At 39.8% G+C, this 19,339-nt stretch overlaps 1 protein-coding gene across 5 annotated transcripts in view; it reads right to left on the bottom strand.

Moving 5' to 3' along the window:
* The window catches only part of APBA2 (amyloid beta precursor protein binding family A member 2), a 791,677-nt gene that overhangs the window by 168,871 nt on the left and 603,467 nt on the right, over nucleotides 1-19,339 (bottom strand). For all 5 annotated transcript variants that reach the window (XM_073586917.1, XM_073586914.1, XM_073586913.1 and 2 more), the window contains one exon: nucleotides 9,530-9,715. In XM_073586917.1, coding sequence (XP_073443018.1) covers nucleotides 9,530-9,715 — 186 coding nt within the window. The remainder of the gene's footprint in view (nucleotides 1-9,529; nucleotides 9,716-19,339) is intronic.

Genomic DNA, 19,339 nt, shown 5'->3' with positions numbered 1-19,339 from the left:
TGTACTGGGGTACAACAAAAACTCTGATCAACTCCTCCAACCGTACAATGCTTTGATAAAGGCCAAGGTGTGGTATAAAAAGCTGGTCGTGCACATCGTCCAAATGGCAATACTCAACGCTTTCCTGCTGTCACGATGTGGACGCCACACCAATACGTCGTACCTTCACTTCCAGGAGGTAGTGGTTAAGGCCCTGATATTTGGCACTCCAGAAGGAGCGGGCCCCAGTACTTCTGGAACTGAAGGTGCCCAAACAGTAGTTTTCTCCCAGATGTGGGGTACCAGTGTACTCAGGACCAATTGGACAACAAATTTTGGGGTCCAATTTCTCCTGATACCCTTGGGAAAATTAAAAATTGGAGACTAAAAGATCATTTTTGTGGGAAAAAAATAGGATTTTATATTTTCACGCCCAGACATTATAATCTTTAGTGGAACACTTGGGGGTTCAAAGTTCTCACTACATATCTAGATAAGTTCCTTAGGGGGTCTAGTTTCCAAAATGGGGTCACTTGGGGGGGGGTTCTACTGTTTAGCACATCAGAGGCTCTGCAAACGGAACATGACGCCTGCAGACCATTCCATCAAAGTCTACATTCCAAAGCGTCACTACTTCCCTTTCGAGCCCCGACGTGTGCCCAAACAGTAGTTTTCTCCCACACGTGGGGTACCAGTGTACTCAGGACAAATTGGACAACAATTTTTGGGGTCCAATTTCTCCTGTTATCCTTGGGAAAATGAAAAATTGGGGACTAAGAAATCATTTTTATGGAAAAAAAAATATTTTTTTTCATGCTCGGGCATTATAAACTTTAGTGAAACACTTGGGGGTTGTAAGTGCTCACCACACTTCTAGATAAGTTCCTTAGGGGGTCTAGTTTCCAAAATAGGGTCACTTGTGGTGGGTTTCCACTGTTTAGGCACATCAGGGGCTCACCAAATGCAGCATGGTGTCCAATCTCAATTCCAGCTAATTTTAATTTGAAAAAGTCAAACGGTCTCCTTCCCTTCTGAGCCCTACCGTGTGCCCAAACAGTGGTCCCCTCACATATGGGGTACGAGCGTACTTAGCACAAATTGGACAACAACTTTGGGTGTCCAATTTCTCCTGTTACCCTTGGGAAAATAAAAAAACTGGGGACTAAGAAATCATTTTTGTGGAAAAAAAAAATTTTTTTTCATGCCCGAGCATTATAAACTTTAGTGAAACACTTGAGGGTTCAAAGTGCTCACCACACTTCTAGATAAGTTCCTTAGGGGGTCTAGTGTCCAAAATGGGGTCACTTGTGGGGGGTTTCCACTGTTTAGGCACATCAGGGGATCGCCAAACGTGACATGGAGTCCAAACTCAATTCCAGCCAATTTTAGTTTGAAAAAGTCAAACGGCGCTCCTTCCCTTCTGAGCCCTACCGTGCACCCAAACAGTGGTCCCCCCATATATGGGGTATCAGTGTACTCAGGACAAATTGCACAATATTTTTTTGGGTCAATTTTCTCCTTTTATCCTTGCAAAATAAAAAAAAATTGTTGCTAAAAGATCACTTTTGTGAATAAAAAGTTAATTGTTCATTTTTTCCTTCCAGGTTGCTTCTGCTCCTGTGAAACACTTGAAGGGTTAATAAACTTCTTGAATGTGGTTTTGAGCAGCTTGAGGGGTGCAGCTTTTAGAATGGTGTCACTTTTGGGCATTTTCTGCCATACAGACCCCTCAAAGTGACTTCAAATGTGAGGTGATCAATAAAAAATGGATTTTGTAAATTTTGTCAACTTTTATCCCTTGCATCTTCCTAACAAAAAAAATGTTGCTTCCAAAATTGTGCAGATGTAAATTAGACATGTGGGAAATGTTATTTATTAACAATTTTGTGTGAAATATTTCTGTTTTAAGGGCATAAAATTTCAAAATTTCAAAATTGAAAAATTTTCAAAAATTTTTGCCAAATTTCTGTTTTTTACACAAGTTATATTGAGGAAATTTTACCACTAGCATGAAGTACAATATGTCACGAAAAAACTGTCAGAATCACCAAGATCCATTGAACCGTTCCAACGTTATTATCTCATTAAGGGACAGTGGTCAGAATTATAAAAATTGGCCCGATCCTTAACGTGCAAACCACCCTTGGGGGTAAAGGGATTAATAATACCATTTTGGTGCAGATACGTTCTTTTAATCGCCCGTTATTGCCTCTTAACGCTTGCTATGCCATTTAGCGATGAGGTTAATCCTTTTTTATTGATAGATTGGGTGATTCTGAACGCGGCGATACCAAATATGTGTATGTTTGATTATTTTTATTGTTTTATTTTTAATAGGGCAAAAAGGGCGTGATTTGAACTTTTACATTTTTTAAAATATTTTTAAAAACTTTTTTTTTTACTTTTGGCATGCTTCAATAGCCTCCATGGAAGGCTAGAAGCTGCTATAGCCTGACCGGCTCTGCTACATAGAGGCGATGCTCAGATCACCTCTATGTAGCTGAATTACTGCATTACTATGAGCGCCAACCACCGGGTGACGCTCACAGCAATCCAACATCAGCAACCATAGAGGTCTCAAGGAGACCTCTGGTTGTAATGCTGATGCACCAAAGACCCCCGATCACGTGATGGGGGTCAGCAGTTTGCGTATTTCCAACCCAATGGCCAAAAGAACTTGTTAAATGCCGCTGTCAGAGTTTGACAGCGGCATTTAACTAGTTAATAGCCGCGGGTGGATCGCAATTCCGCCTGCGGCTATTGCAGGCACATGTCAGCTGTTGAAAACTATTACAGCTTAACAGAGAAAAACTAACATAAAAACTAAAACTAAAAAATAAATGAGAGCTCTCAAGTTAGCGGTGCTGTAAATGAGGTGTCCGGGGTTCATCAGCTATGAACTCCAGTGACCTTTCTCACAGGAGCTCACCGCTACACACTGCAGGAGTGTGATTGCACTCCTGTCTCAGTGTTAGCCGGCTGGCGTGGATTGCTGTCACACCACTGATATGACCACTATCCAAATTATCCGGATTGTTGGGGGACAGGTGTTGATTATCTAGATTAGGTGTAAAGGTGAGTATTCTAATTATTTATTATTTTCTTTCTTTTACAGGGGACATGGGCTTCAGTGGATTACTGTAGATGTAAAGGTGAGTATAACTTTGCGTTTTTATTTTTTATTTCAAAGAAAGGTGTCAGTGTCTTTTTTCAAATAAAGGACTTTATTTTGCTGTGCTATTTTTTACAAACTAACTATAGGGTTAGTAATGAGGGTGTCTTATAGATGCCTATCCATTACTAACCCATATGCTTGATTTCAATGGCCATAAAACTGCTGACATCAACCTCACAAATATTACCCCACTTGCCACCGTACCAGGACAAGTGTGAAGAACCAAGCAAAGTGCCAGAATTGGCCAATATAATAGATGCCCCCTCTATGGGGCAGCTGCGGGCAGCTATTTTTAGGCTGGGGGCAATATCTATGGCCCCTTATCAGTCTGAGAATAACAAACCCTAAGTTGTCTGTTTTAGCTTGGCTGGTTGTCAAAAATGAAGGGGAAGCCATGCCTTTTTAAATTATTTAAATCAATTTTAAAAAAATGGCATAGGACTTCTCTATTTTTGATAACCAGCAATGATAAAGCTGACAGCTGAGGGTGGCAGCCTGCAGCTGTTGGTTTTGCCTGCACTGGTTATCAAAAATAGAAGAGACCCCACGGCCTGCTCTCGCTGTTATCAGTAGTACTCTCTCATCATCTGACGCAGGGTCACCTTGTTGACGGCGAGATGGCTTTCATGCTTTTTTTGATCAAAAATCGTATTACTAAGAACCCTGTGTTATTTAAATGCACATGTTTTTTATGTATTTTGTTACAGCAGGATTTTTGTTTATTTTGCTTCTTGTAGGTTTTTTCAATGTTTTATCGCCAAAGTGAACATGCGTTTATAGCTGCATGTATACCAACTTCAACTAAGCTCAATTTTGTGTGTTTTTCCTTTGTATTTTTGCATTCTGTGCAAGTCAGGATGTGACCTCACCATCTTGATCTGTAAGTCACATTTAAAAGCTTCCCCTGGCTGGTGCCCTTAGGTCGGGACCTAGTCCTTTTGTCTGCCCTTATTTACACATTGAGGTCGACTTCGACACATGGAAATGTTTTAATATTAGAAAGTGCAGGACCGTCTCAATCAGGGTCACTTTGGCAACGGTGAGATGGCTTTCATGCTTTTTTTATCAAAAATCATATTACTAAGAACCCTGTATTGTTTAAACGCACTTGCTTTTTACTTATTTAGTTATAGCAGGGTTTTTGTTTATTTTTCTTCTTGTAGGTTTTTTCAATGTTTTATGGCCAAAGCGAACATGCATTTATATGCTGCATGTATACCAGCTTCAACTAAGCTCAATTTTTGTGTGTGTTTTTTTTTTTTCCATTCTGTACAAGTCGGGGGTGTGGCCTCACCCTCATGAGCTGTAAATCACATTTAAAAGCTTCCCCTGGCTGGTGTCCTTGGGTCAGGACCTAGTCCTTTTGTCTGCCTTTATTCACACACTTCGACACATGGTAAGGTTTTAATATTAGACCGTGTAGGACCGTCTCAATCAGGGTCATCTTGGCGACGGTGAGATAGCTTTCATGCTTTTTTTTATCAAAAATCATATTACTAAGAACCCTGTGTTATTTAAACACACTTGCTTTTTACTTATTTAGTTATAGCAGGGTTTTTGTTTATTTTGCTCCTTGTAGGTTTCAATCATCTGATGTCTGTAAACGGCGGTAACCTTTTGACCGCCGGTCACAGCTGCTGACTCACATACTGTCATCTGTATGAATGCATGGGAACCGCAGTGCTCTGACAGGCAGTAACGATCTTATGGCCGATCAGATCCCATGTTTGCTGCGCTGTCACGCAGATGACAGTGTGGCAAACAACAGATGTTTGTGCACCCCATTCATGAGAATGGGGTCTGGGTTCAGGAACTGTTCTGGTACCAAAATGGAACATTATTTAAATGTTTGGCCCAATCCTGCCATAGCCGAACATCCACAGGTTCGCCCATCACTAGTTACCCCCCGAGCTGTGAGCCACGAATGCCCCGCTGTCTTCAAGCTCTTCGTTTTACATGAATGTTCGTCCTCGTAGGGCTTCTTTCAGCTGACCAAACAGATGTAAGAACAGAACTATAGGGAGGATTCTCAATGTTGTCATCAATCAGGGACGTAAATGGACGTCCAGCCACTTCTTCGTCCCTGACACTTTTGGATCTTCCTTGAACTGCTCTGTCCATTCATATACAATTTTTAATATATCCAGAGGGCAATTACAGACTCACGCTTATACATTAACCACCAAGTTTTTAATGATAAATATAGTGAAATCCCTTGTATCCTATACAAAATAACCAGTGTTTTTATGTCACATGTTGTGAATGAACCCTGTAGCTTATTACAGCTGATACAAGTCTACATGCGAGACAGCTACTGGTGATAGCACTCAGCCGGGTCACTCCTGGTAGAAGACATTAAAGAAATGTATGAAAGCCACTCAGCACTGTATTAAGAATTTCTATTGTAAGGGCCTTTGATGTCCACCTGTATGAGAAAGTAGAGCTGGAGAAACTTAACTATAGCTGATTTTCCAGAATTTCATGTACTCTTTAAAAATCAAAAAAGAAAAAGCTTCAGATCCAGCTATGGCATCTTTTCAGTTTTGTGAAAGACAAAGCTTCAAAATGAAAAGTAATCTTAGAATATCTTTTTGATCCGAATTCCTTCTCTGAGAACATGTATGCACTGTCCATCTAAAAAGAACGATTTATATTTAAGGGAAGAAGGGATAAAAGTACATATATTGTTTCTATATTTTTTTGACCAACTTGACCAACCTTCTAATGGTCTATCACTAAAGGAATACTTAGAAGGACAAAGACATCGATCCTGACTCATCTAGGTTTGGGTCTATTTTTAATCCCTAATAGTATATATCAGTGTTCACAGCTGGCAGCATTGGGTTCCAGTACTGGTCGATCTTCTGCTGGTGATAACCATACAAAGTTCCACAGTTGTACTAGGGCTGATATTGTTAATGCTAATATAGGGATTGTCCATGAATACTCCCCATCCCCAGGTAAAGCCGTGCCCCTTCACTGCTGCACTGGTGTTTCTTTACTGGCTGAAGGATGATGTCACAACTATGATGCATATCATTGCCTAAGCCAATTACTGAGTCCATTGCCTCGTGCAGTCTGCATTGCTGAGCTAGGTGTTTGGCTGCAGCAGTGATGTGTGTCATAGTTGGGAAGTAACCACAGCAGCCAGTAAAAAAAAAAGAGAGCAGCTTTGTTAAGTTTCATAATTACTTAAGCCACATTCTGTTCAAGAATCATAATTTGGACCAGGAGAAAAGATATTTGGAGCATACAGGGAGGCCATTTCATCAAAGCTTTTATCCCAGAAATCAGGCTTTTAAAAATCTAAAAAATATTTTGCAATGGGGAGTTGCACAAAAATGTAGCAACATTAGGCCGGTTTCACATTAGCGCATTTTCAGCGCGCGCACGGCCGGGGGTAGCTCCGCCCCCGAGCCGGCTCTCTGCCCGGCGTGCCCGCCCCTTCCTTGTAGCGCCGCCTCCTAGCGGACAGCGGCGCCTGCGATCGGCGCACCCTATCTTTAGCATAGGGTGCGCCGATCGTGCGCAGGCCGTGCGCTAGTTGCGCTTTGACCTGCGCTGCGCACTTTTGACGGTGCGCCGTGCGCGCCAAAATCCGAAAAGTTCGATTTTGGCGCGCACGGCGCACCGTCAAAAGTGCGCAGCGTAGGTCAAAGCGCAACTAGCGCACGACCTGCGCACGATCGGCGCACCCTATGCTAAAGATAGGGTGCGCCGATCGCAGGCGCCGCTGTCCGCTAGGAGGCGGCGCTACAAGGAAGGGGCGGGCACGCCGGGCAGAGAGCCGGCTCGGGGGCGGAGCTACCCCCGGCCGTGCGCGCGCTGAAAATGCGCTAATGTGAAACCAGCCTTAGACATTTTTTCACCAGGTTGATTTAACTCCACCAAAGCTCTGAGTGGATCTGAGGTGGGTCACACCCACCTAACGCTGGATTTACTATGTCCTGGAAGTATTTCGCTCTGTTCCGGAACATAGTTCACCAGCGCATGCGCACTAATGCTTTTCGGCTTTGCCCTCAGTTTGGGAAAGCATACTGCGCACGCACGGGAGGCAATTTGAATGCGCATGCACGAGACCTGAATGCGGACGCTATTCACAGAACGGAATGCGTACAGCACGCCGATTAGGGGTGGAGAGAGGGACCAGAACCAACGCCCATCGGACCGGACCGAGGATATTACCATACCGTGTGGGAGCAATATAAAAGGTTTTTATGGGGGATTCATGGGGAGTCAGGGGGTTTCACAAGTAGTTGGGGAATGTATAGCTCACACTCTATTAGGTGATATTTTTAGTTGATAGACCAAAATCTGGTGACAGATTCCCTTTAAATTACTTCAAATAAAAAAAAATATCTTTATTAAACTAAGGGAGTGTTAGCCAGTTAACTGCGAAAGTAAAACAGGAAAATGGCAAAGCACATGCAGGGATAAGGCCATGTTAAATAAAAAGATTTTACATCTTGTGGTCTATGGTAAAGATGTCTGCCGACATCATTAAAGGAACAGACCAGGTTAAATTGATTTAATAAAAAGAAAATATTTGTCATTGGTCTGTTGGTGAGAAGGTGAGTGAGAAAGGTGAACCAGACCATGTAGTCAAATGTACTCTCTCTCTAGCAGATTAGGAAAGGTTGCTTGGTGTTGGAATATAGGCAGCTGGAGGATGACCTGTGGCGTCAAGAATCAACACTTCTTGAGAAACTGCTCAGCATTGTGTATTATGTGTGCCAGGAAGTCCACTTACTGTGAAGCTAGGCTCACATAAATACAGTGCTGTCCGCTCGCCATCAGAGATTGTGTTTGGAGTCTGTGGAAAACTGTATTATGATGAAAGCCGTTCACTTGAATAAAGCCTTTGTCTTTTTCAGGCATGCACAAAAATACAGCAAACCACATTTTTGTGCTTAGTTGAAAAAGACTAATAATTATATTAGGGAGTAATTATGTTGCTGTTCTTTTTGTTAGCTGCGCCATAATATTACATCAGATACTGCCACACAGTAGGGTATATAAGAAAACTCTTGGGCGCAACAAATTATTTTACATTATAAAATTATAAACATGTAATAAATAATTATTGATACTTTAAATTAATGTACTACGTGTTCCTTACCGATGAAGTAATAGTACGTCATCGGTAAGGTCCCCCGCTTTGAGGTGGGCTCCGGCGGTGAGCCCACCTCAAAACCGCAACATGTCAGCTGTTATGAACACCTGACATGTGCCCGCAATAGGTGCGAGTGGAATCGCCATCCGCCTGCGCCTATTAACTAGTTAAATCCCGCTGTCAAAGCTGACAGCAGGCATTTAAATAGCATTTCCGTGCCGGAAATGACCTCATCGCTGACCCCCGTCTTGTGATCGGGGGTCGGCGTCATGTTGCCTGGACAACCAGAGGTCTCTACGAGACCTCTATGGTTGTTCCAGACATATGGCTTTCAGCGCCACCCGGTGGTCGGCGCTGAAAGCACAGGAGTGAATTTGCTACATATGGGTGATCTGCTCATCGCCCATATGTAGCAGAGCTGATCGGGTTGTGCATGCTTCTAGCCTCCTATGGAGGCTATTGAAGCATGCCAAAAGTAAAAAAAATGTTTAAAATTAAAAAAATTAAAAAACCTAAAAGTTCAAATCACCCCCCTCAAAATAAAACAGTACAAAAAAAATCCCATATACACATAATAGGTATCGCCGCATTCAGAATCGCCCGATCTATCAATAAAAAAAAGCATTAACCTGATCGCTACACGGCGTAGCAAGAAAAAAGTTCAAAACGCCAGAATTACGTTTTTTTTGTCGCCACGACATTGCATTAAAATGCAATAACGGACGATCAAAAGAACATATCTGCACAAAAGTGGCATCATTAAAAACGTCAGCCTGGCATGGAAAAAATAAGCCTACACCCAACCCCAGATCACGAAAAATGGAGACGCTACGGGTCTTGGAAAATTGCGCAATTTTTTTTTTTTTTAGCAAACTTTGGAATTTTTTTTCACCACTTAGATAAAAGAGGACATAGACATGTTTGGTGTCTATGAACTCATAATGACCTGAGAATCATAGTGGCAGGTAAAATTTAGCATCTAATGAATCTAGCAAAAAAATCCAAGCAAAAAACAAGTGTGGGATTGCACTTTTTTTGCAATTTCACCGCACTTGGAATTTTTTTCCCATTTTCTAGAAAACGACATAGTAAAACCAGTGGTGTCATTTAAAAGTACAACTTGTCCTGCAAAAAATAAGCCCTCATATGGCCATATAGACAGAAAAATAAAAAAGTTAAGGCTCTGGAAAGAAGAGGAGCGATAAACGAAAAATCGAAAAAAGCTCCGGTAGTGAAGGGGTTAAAAAGAACTGTTAACTTACATCTTCTGACTCAAACACATGACAGATCATCTTGTACTGCTTCTTTCCTTCTTGAGCACCTGGAGTAGTTTCTATACAATCCTGGGATGCAGATCTCGGCATCCGACGTCGAGCCATCAAGACAACAATATTTCCAATGTCCGCTATGTAGGAAATCGTCCTTAGTGCATGATCCATCATTGTTTCCTGTTTATAGAAATATAGGAAATTTCTTAGAAACTACATTATGAGCAGCATTTGCAAATTATTATGAAAATCTTTACAATCTAAAAAAACGATCGTGAAACCTTACAACTCAGAAAAACTTAAACACATTTTTAGACATGATAAACCTCCCAAAATAATCATCAGCCAACTGGAAACTCTACTCTCCATGCAAAATGGATGAAATTACATTCATAATTAAAAAATTAAAAAAGGCAAACCCCCAGGAACTGATGACCTTCCAAATTAATATTACCGGTTTGATAAGATAATTATACAGTAGATGGAACTTTAGCCCAAGAAATGATTCAAGCCATCATAACTCATCCCTAAAGATTCAGGATATCCTAACCTAACCAACAACTATAGGTACATATACTGTATGATTACTGACCACCAACGCTAAAATTTATACTAAATTAATAGCTCTTAGAATCCAAAAATATTAAACAAATAGAACTGAGTAGTCTCGAAAGCTTGTAATTTGTTATCTTTTCAGTTATTCATTAATAGGTATCAACTACTGAGGACTCTCAAATTTTAATATCTTTCTATCTACTGGCTAAGGGTAACGTTACACCTAGCGACTCACCAGTGATCCCGACCAGCGATATGACGCTGTCAGGATCGCTGGTGAATCGCTGGGTGGTCGCTAGTGAGCTGCCACTCAGGCAGATCTCACTAGCGACATCGCTGGGGACGGGGATCACTACTTACCTGTCAGACGCGGCGACCCTGCGTCCTCCCGCCCGGCTCCACGCGTCGCTCGTCGTCACAGCAGGAAGCGCCGCAGGAAGTGACCGACGAGAAATGATCCAGCAGCTTCTCGCGCGATCAGCGATAATCAGCGGGGGAGCCGGTCGGAGGTAAGTATCAGACATAGCGATATCGCTAGCTATATCGCTGCAACGTCACAAAATCGGTGACTTTACAGCGATATTGCTAGCGATATCGCAGTGTGTAACGGGGGCTTAACACGGTATAAGATATATTATTTTCGTATCTTAGAATCCAAAAACTTTTTTCAAAATAATCTGATCTAGTGGAATTTATATCCTCCAAACAAGCATTATATGGTACAGGGAAGATTATTAATTTAATCTCACATATAGAAAAAACAAGACCTCATTCATTGTGCTAGCAATCGGTGCTGAAAAAGCCTTCGATAGAGCCAATTGAGGCTGCATGCAACTTTAAAAAAGCTTGGCTTCAGAGGTCAAATACTAAGAATGATCATGGCCTTTATGTCTCACTTTCAAGAGTACTAGTAAATAACTCTTTATCTCCCCCATAAATATTTCATACAGAACCAGACAGGGGTGGCCCCTTTTCGCCACCCATATACACTATGATAATGGAACCTCTCACAGAAACAATGAGAATGAACCACACCATAAAAGGCATTCACATAAATCAAAGAGATTAAAAATTAGGTCTCCTCACAGATAATGATGTCATATCAATAACTGACCCACAACATCTAATAAGAGAGATATCACAACCACTGACTAAATTCTCCCAAATTTTCTACTACAAAGTGAACCCCCAAAATTCTAGCCTATAGTATACATTTAGGTCTGAGAGAGGGTCACAAGTCACATCCAGCTTCTGACACCCTCACAGTAGTGGCAACCAAAGCCTCAATTTTGGCTATAATGAAACCAAAGATTTTCAACAGAAATCACCCTGAAGCAGTACACCAAGATCCAAGGTTTCCCAGAATACCCCCATCCAGTATTCTCCCATCAATAACTCCAAACACAATGTTACATCCAACTTCAAGCACCTCCTATAACAGGTAGTATCATCCTGTCTCCAGCGGACCATACTTAAATTATCTCTAAGCCCCTAAGACATCCTCTTCTGTGCAGGACTACTCACAAAATTCACCATTTTGAAATGTGCTCTTTGTACCTGTTTCCTAGACCTGGAGCTAAAGCACCAAGTTGGTAGACAGACGTGAGACACAATTCATGGGACCGCGAGCCACATGTGACTCCTGGCCTACAGGTTGGGGACCTCTGGTATAGACATTGAAGATTGAATGAAAAAAAGAATTTCTATACAAATGGAAAGAAGATAATATAACATACAAAGAGATTAACCTAATCAACTATTTACCCATTCCAACATAATATAAAATAATCTAATAAAACTCTACCCTAATATCCAAAATTAGATACATCATGGACAGGGAAAATGTTATTCAATATGATGATACTCCCTTAAATACCCTACATATTCCATAATAATATACCAATCAAAATACCCTAAAAGTGGCTAAATTAACTCCAAGCTCTTATATCCAATTTATTGTGGATAAAAAATAAATCAAGAATAGTAAAAAAAAAAGCTCTACAATAATAAAAACAATGGAGGTATCAGCCTACCCAATCTAACCAACTATTATTATGTCGCAACAATAAAACAGCCAATTTTGATTTGGTGGCCAAAGCCTACCTAGCTTAGTTAACCTAGAAACTCACTACAAAATAAATCATCTTTATCCTCACTAATAATTTCAAATCTTCTAGATATATCATTAACATTACCAATAAATCCCCTATTAAAAAAATACAATTTCAGAATATTAATAGCAGCCAACTGGAAAAAAAAATCACCCATCTTTTCCCATTTGGTTGAAAAGGTCTTTATGTATAATGTATTCAAATGTAATAACGCTGTTAAAAACAATACTTTTATTAAATACTATATATCCTTCTAGATTTAAACCATTTGTTCCTATGTAATTGTCTTATCTAATTATATCAAACAAACAAAAACAAAAAGAACAAAGACATTATTTGATGGTATATATTACATGTAAAAAATTACAACTGACCGTATTCAATTTACCAACAAATTTGTATCTTGTACTTAATTATCTTCATATTTCCCTTCCTATCTCCCTTATACCTCCCATTATTTTTCCTAATCCTCTCCATCACTCTAAACCTAACACCCCCTCATCCCTAACCATTCCACCCACTCCTTTGTTTCCCTACTTCCTAACATTCTGAAAACATTATACAAGCATGCAAGAGCTAGATGTTTCCAAGCTGTACCAACATCGCACATTTATCATATGCTGTCAAGTAGAAAGTTGTTCACAGAACACATTGGAGTTGTGTAAGGCAAGAAATTGAAGAGGGAAATACTTCTATCCAGCAAAACATATACATTGCCTAAATACATACCGTACATGAACTCTACTCTTTCCTGATACTATATTTGTTCTTAAAGAGAACCTATCACCAGGTTTTCCCCAAATAAAGTATGGCCAGCACCTGTAAGAACTATGTGACAGCATTCTAGAATGCTATATGCATGTCCCCATTCTGCTCTGCATGGCACAAAAAATAGCTTTTAGTATACTCACCTACATCACAGTTCGGTCCGATGGCCCTCTGGTCTTGATACTGTGCCTTCTGTTTTTACGATCGCCATCATCCTTCCCTGCTTCGTGATGATGACGTTTCCTATGTCATCCACACTATGTCCCCAGTATCATGCCCCTGAGCAGACCAAGGGCAGAGCAAAGTACTGTAGTGTGCATGCGCCGGCTTTACTTATGGGTCATCACCTTTCCCCACACATGCGCGCTATAGTACTTTGCTCTGCTCTTGGGCTGAAAGATGCTGGCCATACTTTATATGGAGAAACCCTGGTGACAGGTTCCCTTTTAAACAGTGCATGTCAATTCTGGTAACTTTTCAGAATAAGATGGTGTATGCATGAGGAATGGCACCTTTTGGCCACAATATGATTTGCAGTCTCCACTTTTTCACTCTGCACACTTTCTCTCTAATTTTCTGTCCTTTCTCATCTAGTAGGAGAAGACTAGATGCTATACTGTTTTTTATGCACAGTACTTACAGAAATCAGGGAGTCCTGCTCTTCTTTCTCAGCATTACCCATACAGAAGAAGCAGCAGCAACATGGAAGCCATTAGAGATAAGTACTGAGCTGTGAGGCTATGTATCTGTGTCGGCTCGGTCTCACATTGTATTGCTCTCTCCATAGACTTCAATATAATCACTACAGATTTTAGTTTTATGACTAGCACAACATAAAAATCTTAAGTCAAAAAAACATAACCACTTACATTTCCCCTATCATTTTACCAGTCATCACATACTCTCTGATGTATCATTCAGTGAACTTGTCACCAGCATTCTTTCTAACAGAAAGCTAGGATACATTGATCTAAATAATGTCAGGTATGCTCCCTACAATAACCTCCGGGAGAATAAGATAAGCAAGAAAGTAACTTAGATCTGAAAACTAATCTTAGAGCATAAATCTGCAGTATAAGCGCTGAGATTGCCTACAGGTACTGTAAGCCAAATTGGCAGCAAGAAGGAGTGCACTAGTTAATATATATATGCACTGTATATACAGTATATATTCAGTACTGTACAAAAGTTTTAGGCAGGTGTGGAAAGATTTATGCAAAAAAAGAATGCTTTCAAAACTGTAAGTGTTCATAGTCTATTTGTAAGAAATACCCATTTGCAAAGTGAATGAAGAAAAGAAAAATCTAATTCAAAGCAATATATTGTGTGACCAGTCTTTGCTTTTAAAACCACATCAAAGCATCAATTCTAGAGTTGAGCGACTTTGGTCGGATCAGGTTTCATGAAACAAAATTTGTTTCAGATGAAACTGGCCCGACTAGGGCAAAAAAAAAGTTGGAGTTTCGTCCGAAACCCGACCCCAATGCCCTAGTCGGACCAGTTTCATCTGTATTATTGTCTCTAACTGCATTGATCCAATTCTTCCCCTACAGCTATACAGCAAATATTCCACAATATTTATGTGTGACTGCCTCCATATTTGACTGAGCACTCCTGCCATCAGCCAAAGGCTGCTTTTAGTTAGTTTTTAGCATGGGAGAGGCATGAACTAAAATATTTATGGTCCCAAAAAAAAGGCCCACCTTGCTGTGGCTGGTGGGCTCTCAAAAATTGGCCAATTTGGGTGCTATGTACCTTCAATTTATAAATATATTCTATATCATAGTAATACAGTCCAAATTTCATGTATTCAAAGTTTGCTTATATCTTGGCATTTACAGAGTGCTGCTATATTCTTTTGCTTAATATATCCATTCATACAGCACAATATACAGTATTATATATACAGTCATATACCACACTGTGTATCACTTTTGATTGTCGTTGTTTTATAGGTAAAATTGAGTGTGTTGACAAGAAGATGTATCACTGTAGTCTTTCTTCAACATTCAATGGACTCATAAGTGAGAGAGGCAAGCAGGCTGTCCAGACATTTGTCTATTTAAAGGGACATTCCACAATGGATTGCAGGGGGTCAAATCGCTGAGACGGCTACTGATTCCCAGGCTGAAACACTTTTGTCCCCCGTCTGAATAGAATATCAGTATGCATGCCCGACCGCCACTTTATTCATTCTCTATGGGACTGCTGGAGAGAGATTAAAGTTGTATTCAGGTATATCTAGTAGAGGCATACAGAATTAATAAAGTGGTGGTCAAGTATGGGCACGGCCACGTCATTCAGATGGGGGACAAAAGTGCCCCTTTCTGGAGGTCAGTGGGGTCATTAGATGTAGAACCTCTACTAATCTACAAGATATCACTTAACCTGCGGATAGGTGATGGTTTCTTGTTACCGGAATACCTCTTTAACTTCTTTCAGGTCAAATATAGTACATACACATGTACCTGGGATTTCTAAATAAAAGTAACTCCAGCAGAAAACAAAATGATTTATCTGCAGTCCTGCCTGGAACTAACTGAACAAATAAAGGGAGGTTAGCAGTTGATGTGAGAGTTGTAATATCACAGCCTGCACTATAGTGTTCTGAGGAAAGACAGCAAAAGGGAAGCACATCTGCAGTGATGCGACCACCTCCTTCCACAGGGGAACAGTTAGTTTTCTCATTAAAACTCCAGCGCTATTTTCACAAAACTCCGTTTACTTTTTACACATAAAGACGTGACATCTTTTTATTTATGTCAGACTCCCAGGAACAGTGTAGATGAGGAGATTATGTGGCGGTGAAATGTCCTATCTTTCTGCTTCATGCAGGTAGAAGGTATAAATCACTGTGTTATCGCTTTGGCAGCCCCCACTGTTCTTATTTCCTCTTGGTTTGCTGACTGTGGCCTTCGCTTCACTTTGATGTGTGCTGTTTTGGTTCTGAGATGGCTAGAACGGTGATATTCATGTATTGGAAAATATGTACTGATAAACTGACCATTGCTGGGAGGCAATTGTATTTATTCAACTTAATGTGGAGAGATAAGCTGTATTATAAATGTATGGGTAAAGGTAAAATACAGAATGGGAATGGAGACATCTTACCATAACCGAGACACGATGTATTGGAAAACTAAATCCACAGAGAAAGATGTGTGTGTATACGTATATATATATATATGTCAACACCAGAGGAAAAAGGAGTACATGGTGACAAAATATTAACAAATTTATGTTTTATTCAAAGTACAAAATACATAAAAAGGTATCAGAAATAAAGTAACCATAGTGCACCAAGGAACATGCAGGCAAAAGAAGGGACCGCCCCTCTGACATCCCAGTATTACTGATAACCCTGGTCAAGTGACCCAAGGAGATAAGGCATATTGAACTCTCTCTGGCACCCTTTTCATCCTGGTAAGCTCAGCCATTAATACTGGCATATATTTTCTATCTGTTAGTTCAATATGCCTCAGTAACAACTCCCCCATCCAATACGCCTAGACAAAGAAATTAAACCATTGATGCCCATAAGTTAAGTTATGTGTAATAATGAGAAATGACACAGGGAAAAGTATTGTACACATGAAGATTATGGTAATCCATGATTAAGACTCCTTTGAGTTGAAACGCGTTGGATTTTTTACCATGCACTGGGGTATCCACTACCTGTAACATTCTCTTTTAACGAAAATAAATAAAGGAATATTTTTTATAACTACCTTCCTGCCTGAGATCGCTGGAGATTACTGTGTGTCTGGACATGAAGATAGAAAGGTGCAAAAAGTCATGGACGGTCACCCGCTGAAATCTATAAGTAACTAGAAATAAATCATGTCATTTAGTGAAAAATAATATCAGCTGGTTCAACTGATGGCCTATACAAAGGTGTCTTATGACCAAGGTTTCACACAAGAAAAATCTCATGATAGGTAAAACCAGTGAGCTGTCTCAAGACCTTTGCAGCCTTATTGTTGCAAAACATATTGATGGAATTGGTTATATAAGAATTTCTAAACTAGTGAAGGTTCCAGTGAGCACTGCTGAGGTCATTCCCCATAAACCGGACACCAGCAAGTGCTCCCCACAAGACAGAGGAGTGAAAAGAATTATCAAAAGAGATGTCCAAGAGCCAGGGCCCACCTATGAAGAGTTACAGAAAGACGTGAAATAAGCAGGTACAATTCTTTCAAAGAAAATAATACGTAATGCACTCAACCTCCATGGCCTGTATGTACACTCACCACATTTAAAGTTTGCCCACCAACATTTTTAGATAAGCCTGTGAAATACTGAAGGAATATAGTTTGGTAAAATAAGACCAAAATTGATCTCTTTGGATGCCATAATACACAGCATCTTTGAAGACCAAAAGGCACTGCATATCCCTCCAAAAACTCCATACCACAGTGAAGTTTGCAGGTGGGAACATTTTGGTGTGAGGCTCTTTTTCACCATATGGCATTGGCAAACCTCATATACTTGAAGGAAGGATGAATAAGCAAATGTACCTGGTCATTTATGATAAAAATCTGAAGCGTTGGTTTACTTTTCAGCAAGACAATGATCCCAAACACACAGCAAAAAAAACTCTCAATTCAATCGGTTTCAGAGAAAGAAAACAGCTGCTACAATGGCCCAGCCAATTACCTAACCTGAAACCAATAGAAAAATTAGGGAAGGAACTAAAACTCAGAGTTTTTAGAATGAGTCCATGGAACCTTCAGAATTTGAAGACTGTTTGTGTAGAAGAAAAGTCCAAACCCACACCAGAGTAATGCATGTGACTAGTTTCTCCATACATGAGGCATCTTGAAAATGTCATCACTAACAAAGGCTTTTGTACAAAGTATAACATTTCAGTAAGCACGATCATTACTTTTTCTCTGTGCAATTTCTCATTATTACACATAACGAAATTTATGGACATCTATGATTTGATTTCTTTACCTGTGTGATAGGATGGGTTGTTACCGACATCTGGTGAGAATTTAATGTCTGTAACACCTTTAGAATTATATTTACGTAGAAAACTGATAACATGTTCAATTTCAATACTTATTTCACCCGCAGAATTTATTGTGGTAGATTGGCTCACTTGGCTGCATATAGAGGTACACACAGGAACACTGTCTCTTTAAATCTTCCACTGGTTTATTAAAAGTACTGAATAAACTGGAGCAATGTTAGCAAAAACAATCCTGGCCTTCCTGGCCTAACAGAAAAACAAAAACATACCATATAGCACAGTCTTTGTTTCAACAGAAACTATCGTTCAGGAACAAACAACAAAAGGTTCAGCTCTGCTTAACATGAACTCTGGGCTCCAGAGCTTGCACCTCCAGGCCCACCCCTCACTGAATGCTCTAAAAGGCTGGGTATCTTTCCTCTAGACTCTTCCCACACTATAGTTCTTCAATCAACCTAGCATTAAACATTTATACATATAATACCAGTAATGTGTTTCCATATACCCATATAATTGATGACTCTTCCTTAATATACAAAACAAGAATGAGTCCAAAATATGCCAAAAATCCAAAAATGTATTAATATACAAAAATTAAAAACAATTTAAAGAATTAGAGAGAACTATACATGGGTTTTGTCTGTGTGATTTAATCCATGGGTATGATAAAAAGAGAGGCCGGAGTGTAGGTTAGGAACAAATGTTAATGTGCAAGCAAAAGGAAGAGTCCCCCTGAGGAAACGACATTTAACGCAAAATGCGCGTTGGGGAATGTGGCCACGGTCTAGACAGGACGGACTACTGAAATAGGTAATTATTCCCTATATTACTAGTACTATTTGTAACATGCACAGTAGTGTAATGACAAAACAAAATTTTTTATGAAACCATGTGCAATGGAGGAACTTTTATGGGTTATTTAAGAATAAGTATTGCTTTTTTTTGTTTTTAAAAAAAGTTCCCCCTTTCATTCAAATGAAATAAGGCAAAAATGGTATTTTTCCGCCAAAAAAGGACATGCAATTTTGCATTATTAACTTTTATGTTGACAATAGGAGGGCAGATTCCTCGTCCAGAGAGACCTGTTTGCTTTTACACTGTTGCTGGAATTTCTAGCAGACATTTTCTGAATGCACTTCTTGATCGTAAAACTTGAAGCTTTGCACTGAAAATGAAAAGATAATACTAAGTTCCAAAATATTTTAAAATATTCCAGAATGTTCTAGATGTGAATAAAATACCACTTTTTGTTACAACTTAGAAAGCTATTTTCTTTAAAGATTAAAATTAAAAGACGAAAAATCTTTTGAAAAAGAGGGGGAACTTTTTTGAATATTTGACAAATTTGATGATACTAATGTCATTTGAATGCAATTGTTCCTCCAATGTAAGGGG

Source organism: Dendrobates tinctorius, unplaced genomic scaffold, assembly GCF_039654945.1.
Source record: "Dendrobates tinctorius isolate UK_male_01 unplaced genomic scaffold, ASM3965494v1 ptg000097l, whole genome shotgun sequence".
Taxonomy (NCBI): Eukaryota; Metazoa; Chordata; class Amphibia; order Anura; family Dendrobatidae; genus Dendrobates; species Dendrobates tinctorius.
The sequence above is the reverse complement of the archived record's forward strand: the minus strand, read 5'-3'. Positions and strand labels throughout refer to the sequence as shown.